Consider the following 21614-nt stretch of genomic DNA (forward strand, 5'->3'; position numbering starts at 1 on the left):
TCGGTATTATCTTTGCGCTATCAGCCGGATATCGTTGGTTGCATACATTCACATGGACGACGACGCACAACGACAACAACTAGCCTAGCAGGAATGTGATGACACGGAAGATAGGGAGGTAGTCGTCCGGTTTGTTTGACTGCAGTGTCGTACAATTGCAGGTTGGTACAGATGGAATCGAGAGTAGGTTTTATTCGTGCTTTCCCAACGATAAGATACCAACCTGGGCGATAAGATAATCGGGGTATTAGGCAAAATTGCTGTTATTAGCGGAAGGGTGGGCTTTGGGCGTTTGATGTCGAGATGTTGGGACGGATTTTTATTGAATGACTAATGCCTTCGATGTGTGGAGTATTATGACACGGTAACAGAGCGCTAACAAACATGATATTGTCTTTTTGAATAAAAAAAACAATATACTCGATGGGCTACAACTCGTAGCGGTGAGTCTACGCCGAATGAAGCATTCGCCTCCACTGGTTTCGGTCCTGGGCCAATCGCTTCCAGTCACCCGTTTAGAGCCATTAGGTTCTCCTCAACTGCAAAAATCCTACGTGTGCGCGGCCTACCACGAAGCTGACGGTCCCTTCCTGATTCTCTGCTGAATATAGTTTAGCTTATCGTTCCTCCGGCATACGAGTTACGTGCCCAGCCCACCGCAGCCTGCCGTGTTTTATTCACATAGCTATATCCAGCTCTTTATATACTTGGTACAATTCGTTGTTCATGTGACGCCGTCAGATGCCGTCCTCTAGTTTACCGCCAAGTATTAAAAAACAATATATTTTTAAAATTTATTTTGTCATACAGAGATTTCCAGGCGAATAGTGCCTTTGGTACCTCGCTTGAAGTAACAATATAGATCTGTCGAATGATCTCGAGTTTGATACACTAATGTATAGAATTGCTAGTTATTACCACGGTCCAAAATTGTTATCACCGTTGATAAATTGATCCACAGCATTCCATCCCGCGATTAATTTCGCACTTGACATCCACGGTGCCTCATTTACCAACCCAGAACGATTCGCATTAGCATTAGGAGTCATCAAGGCGACGATTCGGACTTGATGCGTGAAATCAGTCCCTAAATTAGACAAGAGTCCCAGAGTTTGCCGCGCGCATAACACTTACCATTAACTTTTATATCTTCTTCCACTGCGGCGCATTTTCATATCCCCCCGTTTGCTTCAAAATTAAAAGAAAGCGTTCGTTCTCGCTATTGTTCCACCCGGGCTTAACCGCACCGATGACGACGACAACGACGACGACCATCGCTAAAGTTGAAAAATAAAACAACCACTAATCTCTCAATTTGATTTCTCGTTTTTCATTCCAGCTGCGGCAGCTTCGTCAAGGATCCTCCGGCACACCAACAGCAAACGCAGCAGCAGCAGTAGTCCCAACGATTATGGCGATTCGGCTGCGACGGGGTCGTTAGTCAAGGAGCACCACCGCCACCAGCAGCAACAGCAGCAGCAGATTAATGGAAAATATTTAAACTCGAATGAGAACGGTGGCAGTAGCGGCTTGGAAGACAGTAGCGGAGCATCGGAACTGTCCGGAGCAGCCGGAGCGACACTATTCTCGTCTTCGGCATCATCATCATCATCGTCGTCGTCGCTGTCATCGCCGCTGTCGCATAATTCGCCGCAAACATTGACGCTGACGGCGGATAAAAATAAAACAAGTAAGTGTTTGTTCCGCGGCGGGCGGTGAGCAGTTCTTCTGGGTTTGCGGCAGTGTGGTCTCCTGTTTTGTTCTCTGACTTCGGCCCCTCTGACAGGCGTGGAGGATGAGAAGGATTCACCGGTGTGGCAGGCGGTTGGTTTTGTCGTTTTGTTTGAGTTCTAGCACCTCCAGCGTGTTGCGGCGACAACTCGGGAGGGTTTTAATGGGACTTCACGAAAGTCTTGTTCTATGTTCATGGTTGCTGAAATAGTGGCGAAAACGAGGTTTCTCGAAAAAATATTGCTATGCACCATCTGGCGGACTTGAGACGCATTCGTTCTAGCCAGAGTTGTGAATGGGAGTATTACTTTAGATATTTTTGTCATTACCGTGTGAAATTTTGAGTGGTTTAGAGACTGAAACCTTCAAAAGTGGAGTTTCAGTGAAACCCCTCTGAAGGCCCCTTTGCAGTTCATGGGAGAGCCCTAAAACTCTCTGAAACCTCCTAAAACGCTCAGAAAAGTCTTGGAACACCCGTTAAACTTTCTTTGCATCACGTTGGGAACAGCTCGCTGACGTAGTGTACGGTTTGGCTCAAAAATGACCCTAATGCCCAAGGAGGGTTAGAAGCGCTCACCTCCACATCTCTTAGCCACTCACCCTACTTGAGCTCTTTTACAACATTGAATTCCACTTAGGTAATAAACCGATTCCGTTTAGATGATTTTATAAGGTTGCTGTATAGGAATCTCTGGAGGAATTCCTAGAATAATTCGGCTGGAAACCCCTAGAAGAAACACGATGGGAATTCTTGGAGTAATCGTGGTAGAAATATGAATGAAACCCGAGAGGAATCCCTGGAACAATCTCGGTAGAATCTGGGCAAGTCTCGGTAGAAAATCCTGGATACATCCTTGAGTACATCAGGTTCATGGTTCGACGAGGAGTGCAGAGCGGTTCTGGAGGAGAAGGATGTAGCGCGGGTGGTAATGCAGCAGCATGGAACCCGACAGAATGTGGAGCGATACAGACAGAAGCGGAAGCAGCAGACCCGTCTCTTCCTGGAGAAAAAGCGCCGCCTGGAAGAAGCGGAGTGCGAGGAAATGGAACTCCTGTGTCGTTCACAAGAAACACGTAAGTTCTACCAGAAGCTCAACGCATCCCGCAAAGGCTACGTGCTGCAAGTCGAAATCGGCAGGAATAAGGACGGGAGCCTCCTGACGGACAAACGTGAGGTGATCGAAAGGTGGAAGCAGCACTTCGACGAGCACCTGAATGGCGAAGAGAATGTAGGCACGGGGGATCAAGGTAGCGAAGGACATGACTATGTTGGTGCAACAGAGGACGGGGACGAACCAACTCCCACGCTGAGGGAAGTTTAAGGATGCCATCCACCAGCTCAAAAACAACAAAGCGGCTGGTAAGGACGGTATCGCAGCAGAACTCATCAAGATGGGCCCGGAAAAGTTGGCCACCTGTCTGCACCAGTTAGTAGTCAAGATCTGGGAAACCGAACAGCTACCGGAGGAGTGGAAGGAAGGGATAATCTGTCCGATCCACAAGAAAGGCGACAAGTTAATGTGTGAGAACAAAAGCGATCACCATTTTGAATGCCGCCTACAAAGTGCTATCCCAGATCATCTACAGTGGAAATATAGGCTTGTTCAATAAATACAACTGTTCTCTTTGAAGTGCTTTTACAGAATGACCTTTATTCTAACAAACTGTCATCCTAATCAATGTCATTGCCTACCTTGATTAAGTCAGTCTTACATCAACATTATTCACTACATCTACCGTCAACTTTCACCTAAAGTAAATGAGTTCGTGGGAAGTTACCAAGACGGTTTCATCGACGGCCGGTCGACATCGGATCAGATCTTCACTGTACGGAAAATCCTCCAGAAATGCCGTGAATACCAGGTCCCAACGCACCACCTGTTCATCGACTTCAAGGCGACATACGACAGTATCGACCGCACAAAGCTATGAAAAATCATGGACGAGAACAGCTCTTCCGGGAAGCTTACCAGACTGATAAGAGCAACGATGGACGGTGTGCAGAACAGCGTACGGATTTTGGGTGAACTATGTAGTTCATTCGAATCTCGACGGGGACTACGACAAGGTGATGGACTTTCCTGCCTACTATTCAACATCGCCCTGGAAGGTGTTATGCGACGAGCCGGGGTACGATCTTCACGAAATCCGGCCAATTTGTCTGTTTTGCGGATGACATGGATATTATTGCTAGAACATTTGGAACGGTGGCAGAACTGTACACCCGCCTGAAACGTGAAGCAGCAAAGGTCGGACTGGTGGTGAATGTAGCTAAGACAAAGTACATGCTGGTAGGTGGGACTGAGCGAGACAGGACAAACCTTGGCAGCGATGTTACGATAGACGGGGATGTTTTCTCTACGGACACGAGACATGGACGATGCTCGAGGAGGACCTGCAAGCACTCGGAGTTTTCGAGCGACGCGTGCTAAGGACGATCTTCGGCGGCGTTCAGAAGAACGGTATGTGGCGGAGGAGGATAAACCACGAGCTCGCTGCACTTTACGGCGAACCCAACATCCTGAAAGTGGCTAAAGTTGGACGGATACGGTGGGCAGTGCATGTTGCAAGAATACCGGACAACAACCCTGCAAAGTTGGTGTTTACTAACCATCCGGTTGGTACAAGAAGGCGTGGAGGGTAGAGAGCACGATGGGCGGACAAGGTGGAACGTGATCTGGCGAGCGTTGGGCGTGACCGACGTTGGAGAGCTGCAGCTGCAAAACGAGTATTATGGCGACAAATTGTTGATTCAGTGTTATCATGAATTTGATGTTGAACAAAATAAATGAATAAATCCTTGGATACATCCCGCTAGCAATGTCTGGAGAAAGATCAGTAAAATCCATGGAGAATTCTCAGAAATCTCGGTAGGAATATGAGGAAGAGTCCCAGAAGAAATCCTTGAAAGATCTCGGTAAGAATTCTTGGAAAAAATGCTGTAAAATTCCCAATTAGAATCCCTTGATAATTTCCACTAGATGTTATGGAAGCATCCCGATGGAAATTCTCGGAGGATTTCCAGGAAGCATTACTGTACTCTTAGGAGTACTCAAAGGAAGCTTTACAGAAATTCGTTAAGACATTCCTGGCGGAAACCTGGAAGGAATTCTAGTAGGAATCTTTGTAGAAATTGTAGGAGAAATAAAAAAAAATCCTGAAGAATCTCGGCTGCCTTTTTTCACTATCCGCCAAAATACAAAAAGTTTGGCAGCTCATTATTATTGTTTTTCTTCTAAATTCTGATCGAACTCAGTGGTACAGGGAAGTTTCTTAAATGGCATGAAAAGTTCAGGAAGAGATGTCATATGCAAGTAGAGAGCGATGATTGCAAAGTTTTTTTTTTGAGAAGTTATGATGCTCTGAGGCTTATGTGCATTTAATTTCACCTTGAATATTGGGATTGTAGAAGTATAAAATGAATGCACCTCGAAAATGGTGAATATTATCATCATTAAATTATTATTATTTTCCATTCTTGTTTTCCAATTCTTCAATATGGCGACATCCATACTTCGCGAAAATCAACGTTTACAAGATGGCCAGTGTTGTCATAGCTTCTGCTATGACTACTAATTACCCACAGATGTTGTTGCTAATCGAATGAAACGTCATCTGTTGAGAGTTCTGACAGTTTTATTGCTAGTTTATTGAATTAGTTTAAAGCTGTAATAAATTTCCCATATTGAAGAGTTTTTTTTTGTTTACTCTTGAATTCTGGTTTTATGGATAGCTTTAAGAATTCTATAAAATCTTTCATCAATGATTTTGATAAAAGTTGTCATAAACATGTGTGTTTAAGCGACTGCTGTAATAAAACCGCAATAAAAATGAAACAAAACCAATCAGCAACGGAATTATTACCTGAGAAGAGTCTTAAAACGGCACCCAAGTAATACTTTTCAGTCCAATAGACTAGAAGAGGTTCTTAGAACCATCATAAAACCAAAATAAAAAGAAATCAGTTTTATGGCGATTCTCAAAACCTCTACTAGACTAATTGGTCATCAAAATGTTACTTGGGCAAAAATGATAAAAAAAAATAAGACGTGGAGCCAAAAAGATAATAAATAATTGTTTTTTTTTAATTAACATTGGGGTGACGGGCTTTACCCACCCTGACGATAATACACACTTTTCCCCTACATTGCAGACTTATGCTTCGCGTCATAAACACTTAAGGATTAACCCAAATAATGCAAGACAGCCGATAAATTGAGCTATAGAGTTAGAGTTGTTGTAGGACGTAGTGGAGGATTCAAAAGTATCCTTAAATTCAAGTTTGATAAGAAATAGAATGAGTTATTTGAAACAAACCACTTTTCAACTACTTGAACATTTACAGACATCAGGGCTATATAATATCGCTAAATAACATATGTGGTTCAGTTCTGTGATTTAATCAGGAATGAACTTGTTGGTTGTGTCGATTGACACTTGTTGACAACTTAATGAACTCTTGAAGCTACCGTAACGGGAAACAACTGGTCAGGGGACCGCCACACAACTAGAAAGACTTCATTTTGCTCGAGAATATCTCCCAACCGTCATTCGTTATGCCACCCTCTCCAATCGCCGCCACTAGCGCTAAATTAAAACCCATAAATCTCTGCTGGAGCTCAACAGAAAGCAACGAACTTGCCGTCGCTGCCACTGCCACGTTTTAATTTCGTCACACTGCTGTTTTCATCAGCCTTACAACAGCAATATCTCGTTGAGTCATATTTTAAATCTGGTATTTTTCCTTTCTCTTCTTTTCAGAATTATTAAAATGTCACTGTGACATTTGCAAGGATCAGAACTACGTGTGCGAAACAGATGGACTGTGCTTCACTTCCCTGTCGCTAGAGCATGGCGTCTACAAGTACTCGTACAGGTACGCTACCAACCAAGATTTGTTTGGGGCTCCCTTGAGGAGTCCTTCCCTAGCAAATTGGGACTAAGGGGGCGCGTCTCGAAGCGCGTCCCTCCGGATGTGTTTTTCTTTCTCCTTCGGGGGAAGATTCTCACGACACACAGGGAACACACAGGGTTCTCTGTTCTCTAATTTTTGTAATCCTATTATTACGTTCAACTCATCGTCATTCATTACATACCATCTCGCGACGACGGTTGCAGCAGTTCCCGGCGTCTTTTCGGGTGTTTTTTTTTCGAGAAGGAGTGTGTCCTCTGTTGTTGTTCACCTTCAAAGAAGAAGGGATGCTTCCTTCGAGATGGTTGGAATCCGATGATTCTCCGTTGGTTTCTTTCGCTAGCTAGGTACCTGGTAGTAGGTTGCCGCCCCATGTCGCCGGATCCGCACACAGACACGACACGGAAGTCGACTAATTGTGAGAGAACGATTGGAGCGCGGGACTGTTTTAATTAAATTTAATAATAATTTTCAGAGAAGCATTCACAGCACGAACGAAGTAGGGAAAAAACACACACACAAATCGGCTTTCTTGTGAAATACGCGTGGCTAGGAGGAGCTCAGTTGGGCTAGGGCTGGAGTCCTTTAATTCCGTCGGATGTTCAGTCGTGTACACTCCCATTTGTCGTCCGGCAACCAACAACCATGGAAGCCAGTCGGTCTTTGTGCCGCCTCTATCGTGATCTGCATTTAAATTTCAATTGAATTTTTGGTTCATTTTCCTTTGTGATATTAATAGTTGGTTTCCTGCCGCTTCCTCCTGGTGTTTGCTTGTCGGTGTCCTTGAGTCCCCTCCCTATCGGGCATATCGGCATCCTTGGATGTTCCCGTTCAATCTCGGGATGTGATGGGTGAAGGTAGATGGCTCTTTGTTGCAGGGCTGGTTGTGAGTTATGTACTTATAAGGTTATTTTAAGGTCCTACTACTAGATCACTATTTTTGGGGGTCAGTTTTTTTCGCTAAATAGTTACAATATTCAACTATTTCGACTCTTTTTTCGCCATGCAGAATGATAAATTCGTTGAAAAAAAATTTTTTGTGAGATTTTACAGTAGAAAACTAGAAACCGACCAGAGAGTAAAATGTTTTCTATTGCTGAATTGGACAACATCATAGTCTCTTGGATTACCCTTTGTATACAATCTTTGTTCTTGAACCACTACCAGCCCTGTAACGCCAGCGATGTATCCCATCGTTTTCATTTCGGTTCGATTTCAGAGTTTATTTTATTATTATTTTCGCTTTGAAAGTTATTTTTTCGCAATTCTTCCCTTCTTTTCTTCACGCCACAGTCCATCCAGCACTGTGCAACCGTATGACCCACGCCGGTCCGGTACTGGCGATAGTACTCTTCTATCCAACAACCGGGTTAGAGCCAATTCAATTCCGAATGGAGTACAGTTTGAAATTTAATTTAATCATTCCCTTGTTCTCTCGTTTCCATCGGGGGTGCAAGTGCTTGGAAGTGTGTAAATTTGGTTCCATTGTAGATCGGTTGAATTGCAATGGAGGAGGAGGAATCAGTCCACAAAAGGCAATGAGGAAAGGGGAAAATATTCGAGATCATTTGGATTTGCAAATTGAATGCCGCCGCCGACGATGGACGTTCCGTTCTGACCGAGTTTGCCAGGATTGCAAAACGATGTAATCAAGCTGTAAAATTATCCTTCGAATTGTTTGGATAACAGCGTGTGGGGTGGGCTGTGGAGCTCAAATTTAAAATTTGAATCAATTTTGCAATTGAGATTATGTTTCTTTGATTGAAACTTATGATGGAGTTGCGGATAATGTGATATTGATATACTGTGGAGGGCCCATATTCTGCGCATCTAAGACTTTTTCAATTTCAATCAGCTGTAACAAATTCCAAATCGAACCGATTTGGCTGAATTTTTGACTGCACATAGTTATTAGCTTTGTAAATGAGGGAAAAATGTAATTCTTATACAAAACAATCAATTTATATGTAAAATCATGAAAATTCTAAAGTGTGTCTCTGTTCCTAATTCTGCGCACCCATTTTTGGAATGTTCCTTATTCTGCGCACTAATGTTCCTAATTCTGCGCACATGGAAAAAACTCTAAAGAGATAACATATTGTAATGTGAACATGATTCATAGACGAAATTCAATTAAATTCTTCATTTTCAACTTTTATACGAACTTTGCATGTCCTCAACATTGATACTACCTACTTTGATTACTAAGCAAAGGGAATTTTAATCATAATACACAAAAGGATTTTGTAGCATTATCGAATACTACTACGTAAAGATTTTTAGTTATTCGCATATGCACATTTTAGTGCAATTTACTTTCATTTCTAAAGGCAATATAAACTTTTTCGCTATGACAAGGTGGCACAATCTTCGTTTGCAAACTGAGACTTCTTTCTTGTCTAACTCCAGGGTTTCCACTGTTTAAGAAAATTTTATGTAAACTCACATCATATCTCGCATTTGACGAATGCTTGCATGAATACATAAAATTTCCCCGGAGGTTGATAGCAAATGTTTAAAACAAGTGGTTAGTCCGGTCGAACTATCAGATCAAAAATTCAAAAATCGTAAATTAGCCTTCAAAGTTCATAAACTAACTTGTTGAGCCGTAATTACATTCACCGGATTGCTAGAAACATAGAATATCCTAGTTATAACTATGGTGGCATTTATATGATGTTTGTTTATTAATTATATGGTCAAAACTTAGTGTTGAAATGTCTGCGCAGAATTAGGACCACCATTTAATATCGGTTCCTAATTCTGCGCACCTAAGAAGAACAAGAAGATTAAAAAAAGAAGAAGAAAACTCAATTGTTTTTTGCCGATTCTGTTTCCTCGAAGACAGCAGTACAGGATGCGTGTGGAAAAGTAGACATTCTCTTCATTATTTATTTCGCAAAATGCTTCAGCTCATGAAGCAACTTTTTAGCAGTTTCGCTAACGGACACAGATTTCAGGCAATTTACAGTACTTGCGACATCATTTTATTTTTTTACAAAATAATGATGGTTGATTTGAAAAATTTTTCTTCACAAACTTTTTTATTACTATTGAAGCAATATTCAAAAAATATATTTGAAGCTAATATTGAACTAGCGTCCGTGATTTTGTAGTATATTCGAGAAAGTGCGCCGAATTAGGGACTGCGCAGAATTAGGGCCGGTCACGGTAATTCTATATATTTTATCTCAAAATTCTATTGCTGTTCAAAGAGCGAATTGTACAAAAAACTAGTAGAAAATGAGGAGTTTGTATGAAAAAATCACTTGAATCAAAATCCCTCTTGGTATCCGAACACGTTGAGCCCGTTTTTGCTTTCAATTGAAGACAAACTGCATCTCTGAAGAACGCAACGCAAGGCAATCGTTAGTTCATTTGCGTTTCTAAAAACACGTGAGCATCGTATTTGAATAGCACATTTTTTTTGATCTAATGCAGATATTCCTGATTTTTTACATGTCTTCAATCAACCGGAACAACATTGTTATCCACAAACCTGTCCAATACGTTCATCATTCATTTTCTCGTGATATTAGAGTGATTGAATTTGGTTCTATTCATTTCCTGGACCAGAATCGATTGATGGAAAAAGAGTAAGCAAACATACTTCCCTTCGTCCAAGTACTTCTCAATTGCGCGCAAAACTTTCAACAAAGTGTTCTGCCATGTGAAGCAGAGTTGTCTCATTTTAATAAAGGATTCCCGTGTTGGTGTTGGTTCCTAATAATATCTTTCTAAGCTTTGGCCAAGCTCTTAAACTTGCGTTCACAGTTGTCGACCGAATCGAGTTTCTGAAACTCTTTGAGCGCCGCGATAGATAGACTAGGAGAACTGTGAATAACCTTCCATGCATTACTACTTGCATTCATTCGTTTGCGCTCATGGTGCGCCTTGGCCTACCATCTCTGGAGACTACTCGGACATTACACTTCGAGCGGTTTATCCCACGTCTCCACTAAACAGAAATAGGGAAAACATTACAGAAACAACGCTGCTATCTTTGCAAAAAAAACGAGAGAACATTTCTGTCATTATTATGACACATCTGTGCGAAAAAAAGGCAAGACATTTCTGTTTAGTGGAGACGTCGGGTTAGCCATCACAATCTTTTATGTGTCACCCCACGAATTCGGGTCGGCACTCTGACACAGGACTTCATAACAGGCCTGTCCATATCTCGGTCTTGAGCACGACTACCGCAACCGCAAACGCCATCCGTCGTTCATCCCGCCCGCTCCTATCACCGCAATCACGTGTTCATTGCATTCGTTACTTAGTTCGTATAAATGCGTGGCTTAGATTTGTAATAGCTTGAGTTCACGACTCAAGCTATTACACGGTGGTGGTCGCCCATTTCCAGGGTAGACGACCTTGTTGTTGAAGTATGAGGGCTTGATCTGGTCGCACCTTATACTCGCTGCCTGCTATTGTTGTAGACGATACTGTAACAAACCGCCAGGTAGTCGCTGTGAGCGTAGGCATCATCTACCCTTTAGATGAAAGTATTTGTCAAGCCAGGACTGCAAAAAGTAACGTCGTTATTCAACTGCGTTCCGTTCCTGTGAAAGGTACTTTTTTATCGTCATTAGCCAGATCGACATCGAGCATGACCAGTGCAACTAGCAAGATTTCATCCTGTTAGATCGTGAAACGCCATTTCACGACCCAATGCATTGACGTCACCTGCTGTTTAGCGAATTTCGTCCTGTCAACTCTGGCTTTATACAGTCCAGCATCTGCGTGAATTGCTCTATCGACCACCATTGATGTCCATAACAGGAGCCAAGTATCTTTTAAGTGACTTCATCACTGAGATTCGGTTGCGCGCAAGTCAGCTGGGCAGAAATGAATCGTCTAGCCAGAGATGCTATTTGATCGCTCATGTTCAGTGAGCGTGCAAGAAATGTTCCCTTATTGCTCTTACGTGTGTGTTCACAGTTTTTAAGAACTCGAGCCAAATATTTCGTAAGTTGGGGTGTAAGATGGCTGGCAGTCCTCATTACACCCGGTCATAAACGGGCAGAGTCTCCGATGGCTTGACCGTGCCGTGTCTCAGATGGGCATCAACTGGTAAAAGGTAAAAAGCAGAGTTGCTCTCTGTCACTATCAATGATAGGCAAACCGCCGATTCTGCTAGACTGACTGCGATCCAATTCAGTGTGTGCTCTGCTGAGTCTCCGTCATTTTCCTTTTTCCATCACATCTGGACTAACTGCGATGGCAGTTAGATATCACTGATAGCCCGGGTAGACGAGAATATCTAAATCATATCTCAAATCGAACACTTTTTGCTGTCATAGCTCGATGTGATTTTGATGGATTTTTCAAAAATCTAATGAACATCGCACGAATAGCTCAAAGTGATATGATATCAGTTTGTATTCTTGTCGAAATAGCTGAACATTTCTACATAACAGCAAGTTTAGCTCTTCTGCACGAAATGGAACACATACACCCATAGAGATGGCTCAATGTTAGTGAAATGCCATGTGCCCTTTTCTAAGCTGTGGAAACGAAGAACCGCATGCTCTTATTCCCATGTTATTTACAACAGCGAGCCACAGTTGTGTGGTAAGCATCGCTGCCTATGATTCCCAAGGTAGTAGGTTCGATGCTGGATGCTGACATTTTTTTATTTTTTTTTTCGAGAAAAAAGTGTCAAATCTTGTCTGCTATTGTTTTGATCTTGTAATATCTTAAAGAGCTATTATTGAGTAGTTCACCATAATAGATTTTGCTATTATTTCTGTTCTTTTACCTCTTATATCAATCAAACCAATATCAGTTTTTGCTCTTCAGTAATTCAATCAATCATAACTGAATATGCTATTCATTAGATTTTTGCACCTACTCGGGAGGTCATCTTTAAAATTCGGTTTAAAAATCAAAACAAACACTTGCCGTGATTACATTTGAATATGTAGAAAATTGCCAAATTGTCAGTTCAGTTGCAATGAAAGTGTAATAATAGCTCTGGAGTCCTGGTCAGTATGAAAAGTCGTTGCCGGTCATTGTGATCTTGATATTGATCGGGGCCTACACTGCCGTAATTCTGCAAGGTGATGTAAGCGTCATTCCAAATTTCAACGTCTTATGGTAAATAATCTGGTGAAATAATAACATTGTGGTATGTCTGCTATACATACTATGATGCAATATATAGTGGTAACCTAGCATCACAGAATACGACCAAGAGTTAGATGCATAAAAACCAAAAATGTACCAAAATTGTCAATGTCGCCTACGTCACTTTGCAGAGGAACGGCAGACAGTGAAAGTGATGGTGATGCAAAACCAGTAGTCAAATGACAGGACTGATTTTGCGCAACTCTGTGTAAAAGTTCTTCTGGGCCATCATTTTATTGCTGTGATGAAATCAATACCCAGGAACTGGCCGTGGCTTCCACCCGATGTAATGAAATGAGCCCTATATGTTTAACGGTGGCCGGAGAGTGGGTGGAAACCTCTAATAAAAGATCAGGCCTGTCGGTTTTCAATCGTTTCGAAAGCCTAGCTCTAGCAGGAGTTTCACATCTAACGCGAAAGTCTTGGGTTTCCACCTCGACCGACAAGCGCAATGATGACCGAATAACACCACAGGTCGCAAATCTGTTGCTATTAGCTACACAGTGCACGTAGTTCAAACACCTACAAGGTTAAATAGAAAAGAAAATCGGGTTAAGTACGGTTCCTTTGAATTCCACTAAGAATTTGCATCCTTTGACAGATACGTATTTCGACCTCAACTGTAAGGTCGTCTTCAGTGTCTTGTACTTGAGTCGAGTCAAGTACAAGACACTGAAGACGAACTTACAGTTGAGTTCGAAATACGTATCTGTCAAAGGATGCAAATTCTTAGTGGAATTCAAAGGAACCGTACTTAACCCGATTTTCTTTTTATTTTTTATTTACAGATATTCCCCTAACAAGCCCAGGTTAATCATCATCACCTACAAGGCTGTTAACTTGAACACGGCCCGTCGTTCATATTGCCACCATTTTGGACCCATCTACAATCCAATCACCGTTTCCGATTCTGCCCCTGCGTTATCTGCAATGTGATTTACCAGCTGTGGATCCTGAGGTTTCCATGAAGGCCAGATACTTTGGGTATCTCTTCGGGTGTTTGTTGTTCTCGGATCTCCCGAAACAAATCAGACATTTTTGGGGTGTTCCATACAGTCGTACAGAAGCCGAATCAGGGCAATAATGTCCATAACGGATCTTTCCGCATCCTGAAGACCGGTGGTCACTTGCACCTTGCACTGTTGCCGCAGGGCCGCGACGTTCTCCTCCGCTCTAGCCGTGAGAGCTCTCACCTTTACTTTTTCGTCAAGGGCTTCCTCTGCCCGTCATTTGTAGGAAAGGCCCTTGCGATCGATGATCTTCCTGAGCTCAAGGATAATTTCGACGGTGCGTGTATGTCTGATACTGTGTACGTCGGCTCCCAAATCCGTGAGCATCGTTTATCATCGCCTTCAGGACCTTCGAGTATACTTGGACTCGTTGGTCTTGATGATCAGAACGTCACTCTTGTTTTGTTCATTGCGAACCGGACCACTTTGTTGCAGGCTTCTTTTCTTCTGCCTGTCCACTAGGATCCAAGTGACGTCCTACCCCATGTCAGCCCTAACCTGTTGTGGCTGAGGACCCCTTCAACCCGGGATGGACCGGCCTTTTCGGGCGCACCCTTCCCAACCTTCTGGGCCGTTGGGCTGGAACCTGACTCAAGGGCTTCATTGCCGTTTTGCTTCGGGGTTACTACTGGGTCCTAGCCTTGCGAGTGCCACCGGGTAGCTTCTCTCCCGATTGCTGCCTCGAATGATTCTGCAAATTCTTTGAGAAAGCTCAGCAGTGTAATGGGGTTCCCTATGCGTAATACAATATCTACCCTCCCTAGTCCTCCCACTCCTTGCGAAGGGGTTTATTTCACAACCTCGTGGAAGAAGTAACAAAGATGCTAGATTCATCTACAATAACATAGACCCACTCATCTCCACACATCTGGTCAAGTTCTGGCAAGCATTTTTATTAAATCCTATAATCAACTTAGAAAGAGTCCATAACTGAAAAAGCTTCCAATTTAATAGCAATCGCACATACGTTTCAATTTCTTCATTTGCTAGCTGCGCGACACATTTTCTTCACTAAACCACGCATCAAATCACGACTATTCCTAGGCAGTTACTTGGGAAGTCACCGTCATTTGAGGGTTTTTCACCTTTGTCGGCCAGCATCTAGTTAGACATTCAAAGAGATGAACCAGCCTAGGGCTGAAAATCTCTCTAATAAAGTAATAATAATAATAATATTAACCAGACAATCAATTTGCACGTACAATAAAGTTTATGTTCATGCTATACGTACTTTTATGCGTTAAATTTACATCACATAAGATGCAGTAAAAGTGCCTTATGCGTACAAAAGTGGAGGCGCTATACGTGCATTGGAGGAACAATAATAACGCTATATGACTTGAAGCGATATCTTATGCGATGCACCGCGTGAAATATTGCGATGCAATTTAGCATCTTATGCGATTTAATAATATAAAAAAAACAATTCTGTCAGCTCGATATCGAACTAATGACCTCTGGATTGTTGAGCCACACTTCACACACAACACCAAACGCTACTTATGAAACAAGCTAATTAATTATCATGATATTCTAACTCACCTCAGTGTTTGTTGGAATGCACTTGGTTCACTTGCGCTGTGCGTGTTTGGCAGGCTTAAAACGATTTTCCGTACAGTTTTCACTGCCCCTCTCTGGCTAGCACCTCCCATGGTTGATTACCAACCCAACAAAATAATGATGACTTTGCACCCATAATTATGGCTGTTAACTTCCTTGTAGCTTTTTGGCACTGCATCCACAGTGCAACAGAAACTCTTTAATTGTCGCGTAATGCCAACATAAACGCTTCTAGCTTATGCGAGTTTGTATGCACACTTCATCGAGTTAATTTGTACTTTTATGCGATTTCATCCATACACCAATGCGAGGTAAACTGACACAACAAGAAAAGTACCAAGCGAAGTCGTATAATCATCGCAGTACGCAATTATGCGAATTCATTTGACACTTTGCGAGTTCGCTCGCACACTTTTGCGCGTAAGAAAAGTTCATCGCAATAAAACATCAGAATATCATCTGCTACGATGTGCTCATATCTTATAAAAGTTTATTTGTATTCTTATATGATTTTACCTGATACATCGTAATAAGTTCAAAAAATAACATCATATGCGATGAAATTTGTCAGTCGGCCGTACATATATGCGATAGTGACTTAAAATAGTACTTTATACGATGTACAACGTGGTTTCTTATACGACTCCTGGTTGTCTGGGTAACTAGTAGTTATTATCTTGTACCGACTTTTCGAACCCTAGTAGTAGTTATTAGTCTTCCCATACTCTTTTGTTTCGTTCAATTGAGCATTGCTTTTAGAGAACCGAATATTTCTGATGAACTGCGGCTTTGATTTCTTGTTTGCTCGCTCTCCAATCGCGGCGTAAAAGATCTATACGTTGCCATCTTTCTACTCTACAATATCCGCAGCATGGTTCTCCAGAAAATTCATCCAACCTCCCCGAATTGTCAACTGTCATCGCGTCGAACTTCCCCATTATGGAGAAAGAACTAACAATTTCCTCGAACGCTGTAGCCAATTTGTGTTTTACCCAAAACGACCGACCGGGTGTTACGTTATGTATTGGCGTAATTTTCCGGTGTAAGGTGAAAAACATCTTACACCACCCTCCCCTCTCTCCGCCCCTCTGGCAATCAAAAGCGGAAATTGAGCCCGGGAAGGGTCTCCGCGCGCGCACACTGAACTCACTGAACCTAACGATATGGAGAGCTCACAATGAGCTGTGCTGCCATGGACGACATCGTTTGGCTGTTTGTATCCGAACAGAACGGCAAACGAACGACGACCGTCTTGTGGCGCGCGCGGGAAGTTCAATTTGCTATCGATAATGCGAAACACCCGCAGACATAATAAGGTCGAGTTCCTGTCTTGATGGTGTTGGGTCTTGGATGGCGGGAGAAGTCATGTAGGGAAAAAAGGAAGAATTGCGAATATGACACCGTGTGTCTGGCTAATTCAAATATCGAATAACTGTCGACAAGGATCTGTTTCACGTGCATCTCGTTGTATAATAGATCACTTTGAAAAGTTATGTTGAACTCACTTCGATGGTTAGCATTTATCACAATCAAGGTCACAATCGACTGTTTAACTCCTCCTCAAAATTACTAGTGGCCTGAATGTTGGCTTCCATGGTTCAAAGGTTCGTCACTTGTCTTCGTGGGAAGTCTCTCTCTTCATAGCTCAGAAGCAATGCCATCAAATTAATTAATGGGTATGATTTGTTTGTTTGTTTCCGATTCGCTTGGCCTGTCATCTCGATCTGTGTGTGGGGTAGCAATTAAATCGACAATTTGCGCAAAATCGATGCAGGCAATTGGCGGCGATTCGCGCGGAGGCGTATAATCGACTTTGTTGCCGATGTTGGGGGATCGGATCATCTAGAGATTGTCTCGACTTATGTTGAACGGCTCGTAAACACTCATACTTATCTCGTCTCATCGTTTCGCCAATCAAGGTGTCTCCATCGGAAGGACTATCTCGGCCCGTTCACTTGGAACTGGTGCCGCAATAAAAGCGCAGAACTACATAATGACCACTATTGCTGCTTCGGTCCCGATCTCTGTAACCGTTATCTAAAGCCGCAGCTACCGCTAGAGCAAGGTGCGATTTGCATTTATTTTCTGTTTTCTTTTTATTAACGTTTCTTCCGTTTTTCTTTTTTTTTTCCATTCCCCTTTTTGTTTGTTAAATTTTTTGAATATTTATTTCGAATGCATCGCTAATATAAACAGTTGAGTTTTCGTTATTTTGATTTTTCTTTTGGTTTTTGCACTTTCGCCGATTCCACCTCCATTAGAATCAAGTGCTTACTAATAATTTTCTTTTATTTCTTTTTTGTTCTTACAAAACGATGTTAACCGAATGATGAAATTTGTATTTTACGCTTTGTTCTAACTCCAACAGCCTCTTCGTAGACAGAGTTTTTACGTGTAAGTTGCGGCTAAAAATAAACTCCGATTTTTTGTGTGTTTGCCCCATTTTCCTCCCAGGAAGTTAACCCTCGAGCGACTACCGAACATCGGCCAATTGTACCCCCAAATCCGTCTCCGTCGTCGTTGGTTTCGTAAATTGGAAAATTTTCCTTACAAAATCCGTAATAAAACCATTTAGCAGAAAGAAACCAATAATCGAGAGAGCGAACAAAATTTCTCATCTCTCCCTTTTTTTCTCTTTTTCTCTTTCCCCACGCTCACGCATTCACTACTCACAAACACACTCGTACGGCTTCGTACGATCGTACCGCAATCCCAAAAAAACCGAACGATCACCCTCACACACACATTCGCCCGCGCGCAATTCGGCCCCGAACCAAATAATATCTCCAGCTGCCAGCCGAAAAAGTACGAGCTGGCCGATCGGCTTCCGTTGAGTTGTCTCACCTCGAAGGAAAAGCGCAACTCGTTCACGATCGAGTGCTGCTCGACTGACTTCTGCAACCATAACAAACTCTTGCAACTGCCCAAGCCAGGTACCGAAATCAATCCAAAATTCGTGTAATACTATAAGCTGTAATATTTTTTTTTTTCATCTGTTAATACTCCCCCACCGCCCTCTTTCAGTAACTTTAGTATATTTTTTCGGTCAAAAATTTAGTCAAAATTCGTTTCCGGTTGCCCGTGCAAATCCTACCTCTTCTCATTTCTCTTTTGTTTAACCTTCTCAGTTGCTCGATTGTAGTTAGTTGGAACCGATCGCAGGTTATGGTTGCCTGTTTAATCTGTTTTACTCTCTCACCGTAGGCTTGCGGAATGCTGGAATTTGTCACATTTTACTTATTTATCTAAATTCCAATTCATCGGATTGGAATTGAACTAAAATGGCTGTCACTAATTTGCTCGCTTGTTGCATTTTGGCTAAAATCCGCTGTATGATAGTAGCAATCAGCTTCTTCAGTTTCTTTATTGCCTCGTAGTCGTAGTTGGTTTATGGATTCATAGAAATTTTCAGTTAATTCGAGTTTTTTTTATAGTTTCCTCTGTTGCTAGAAGCTCTAGGAATGCAGATGTAAATAATACCTTGTTTTCACCATTCGATTAGGTTGCAAGATGTTTTTAACCTCTTTTGTTAACTCAGCCGATTCCTATTTAGATACTAGGGTGTATGGTCGTAGTTTTGAGGTTATGGTATACATACTTAAACGTAAGTGTATATAGTTGAACTTGATGACACATTTATTATATTGATGGCAAATACAAACATATATCATTTTACACACTCCAATTTTCAGGTATCATCGAATCCGAAAGAAGCTGTTTTGCCATTTTGAAACCGAAATTTTAAAGTTTCTGCTTTGTATCCATATCCGACAATTATTATGCTGATAACGCTCCATTAACTGAACATCGTGTATATGAGATTTTATTATGCTGGATCAAAATAACAATGTTTTTTTTTTATTTAATATCTATGCATTTACTATGGTGTTTCAACTATGTACATGAACATAAATCAAATTGTACAAAGTATTGTTCCATGTATGTGAATACGTCTTTTCGTTAAATTCAAGCATTCTATGGTCAGGAAAATTGCTCTCATTATCTATACTTCCTTTCTGAATAATTATCTTCATCTGAAATGACGTAAATAATACATGTAGTCGTAATTTATAAATTTATGTGAATCTATTCGATTTCGTCTTTAATATATGCAGGGTTGACAATCGTCCTTCTCGTCACGACTGAGCCGTGAAAAAAAAATCATCTTCACCAGAAACAACAACGCACAGTGGTCCACGAACCAGATTTACGCGGAAAGATGCATTTAACGCCTTCAAATGAGTTTTTAGGCAAATATGGTCTTCTACAAAGTTGTCCCTAATAATAAGGCCCTCTTTATAATGTGCATGAAAATTAGGGTGGTCCATATTTTCCAAGAAATTGGTAACCAAACTTTTTTATTCGCAAGTATAACTGTATACATTCTTCGGTAAAGTTGTAGATCTATCAATTTTGAGCAAGTTTGCTGAAGACACTTTTTATGTAGCTTTAAAATTGACCGATCTAGAGGTATTTTTCTGATTAAGCTTAGGGTGAACCAAGAAAAACCAGTTTTCTGGCGTTAACTTTTTCAGTTTCGATTTTTAATCAAAGTCGCCCAAGAAACACTTGTAGAGCATTTGAAGACGCGTGGTTTCGTGCGCTGAGATGGTTGTTATCTCTTTTGGTTCAAAAGTTACAGGTGTTTTTCTTAAAAAAATATATAGTTTTTTAAAAAGGTGTTATACTGTTATGATGGGTTGGGGCAAACATAAAAAATATCTTGCCCGCATTCAAAAGAAGAAATGTTGTTATAAAACATATCAAAAAATTAGAGGGGTGTTATTTTTGTAACTCGAGTGAAAAATACTTGAAAAATGACATTTTTTTCTAGAAAACCATCGATATGTTTTGAACGGAATGACGTAGCAACATTCTCAGCGCACGAAAATGCGCGTTTTTGAGAGCTCTAAAAGTGGTTCTTAGGCGACTTTGACCAGAAATTTGAAACAAAAAAGATAAAGCAATAAAACGATTTGTTCTAGCGTCACCCTATGAAAACTATGGGAAAATGCTCCAAATTTGGTCAAAACAGTTTAAACGCTTTATCTTTTTTGTTTCAAATTTTTCATCAAAGTTGTCTAAGAACCATTTTTTAGAGCTTTAAAAAACGCACATTTTCGTGCGCTGAAAATGTTGCTACGTCATTTCGTTGAAAAGATATAACATCCACAAAATCGTGAAATTCGTAAAAAAAAATTATACGGTAATCTAGCTAGGTTTACTAGTGACCTTGGTAAACAATAAAATATATACATTTCGCATCTAGAAGAGTGCGCGAGCTGTTTTTGTGAATGTGTAACTGTTACACATTTTTGGTGTGGTCTGGAAATTATGCACTTATGAGTAGGCCTTACACATTCTAGGTGCTGAGCGGTCTTAGCGTGAAGTCTAAAATCTTTGTATGGACCACAACGTTCGGCTGTACTCCCCCTCCCTATAGCGATCATGTTGAAAGATACGAAGCGATCATGTGGAAAGTGACTTCGATAGACGTTTTCAATGGTGTTCGACCGTTTGGTCGAGTGCCGTTTGGCCGAATGTTGTTTGGCTGAACGCCATTTGGCCGAATTCCAACTGGCCGAATGAGTCGTTTGGTTGAAAGCCGTTGACAATACCAATATGATCATCAGAAATGTTTCCTTTTTTAATCATAGGCTATTCTTTCTAGTTTTGACATTCAGGGATTAGTTGGCGTTGAAACTGTCAATATTATGTCAAAGATTTTTACTTCTTTGAATCATACGCATGAGTTATAATGATGCGGGAATCTGTGTCATGGTCACTTAAGTTCATTATTCATTTTTCGGCCAAACGGCATTCGGCCAAATGGCATTCGGCCAAATAACCCTTTCGGTCAAAAGGCGTTCGACCAAATGACTCGGAACCGTTTTCAATAATTGTTAACCTTCTAGAATCTAGATAAAAGATGGTTCTTTCAAATATTCATCTATTTAACAAAGTATTTAACAAAGTATTCCAGCTGAGATTTTTGAAGGGATTGGTTTAGGAAATCCATTAGGGATATTTTCAGGAATTCCTTCAGGACTCCTTCAAAAATTCTTACAATTAGTACAGGTATGTTCCGTTTTTATCAACACGGTCCGCGATTTTCAGTTGACCCAAACGGAATAGTGATAAAAACGGAATAATTTACTTCGACAAAATATTTTGCCACATTTTAATATGAATTGGAAGTTTTACTGTAGAACACATTCCAAAAGTACAAATATGCTGCTTACTATGAAATTTAATAGGTAAAGACATTAATT

General features: G+C 41.3%; 1 protein-coding gene across 1 annotated transcript in view; it reads left to right on the plus strand.

Annotated features, from left to right (window-relative positions):
• Nucleotides 1-1339: 1339 nt before the first annotated feature.
• Nucleotides 1340-21614, plus strand: part of LOC115258218 (uncharacterized) — a gene marked incomplete at its 5' end in the record, with an annotated part of 77087 nt that continues 56812 nt past the window's right edge. Inside the window, 2 exon segments of the mRNA XM_062849374.1 lie at nt 1340-1690; nt 6493-6607. Of these exon segments, the coding sequence (XP_062705358.1) occupies nt 1340-1690; nt 6493-6607 (466 nt within the window).

This window comes from Aedes albopictus, chromosome 2 (assembly GCF_035046485.1).
Source record: "Aedes albopictus strain Foshan chromosome 2, AalbF5, whole genome shotgun sequence".
Lineage (NCBI taxonomy): Eukaryota > Metazoa > Arthropoda > Insecta > Diptera > Culicidae > Aedes > Aedes albopictus.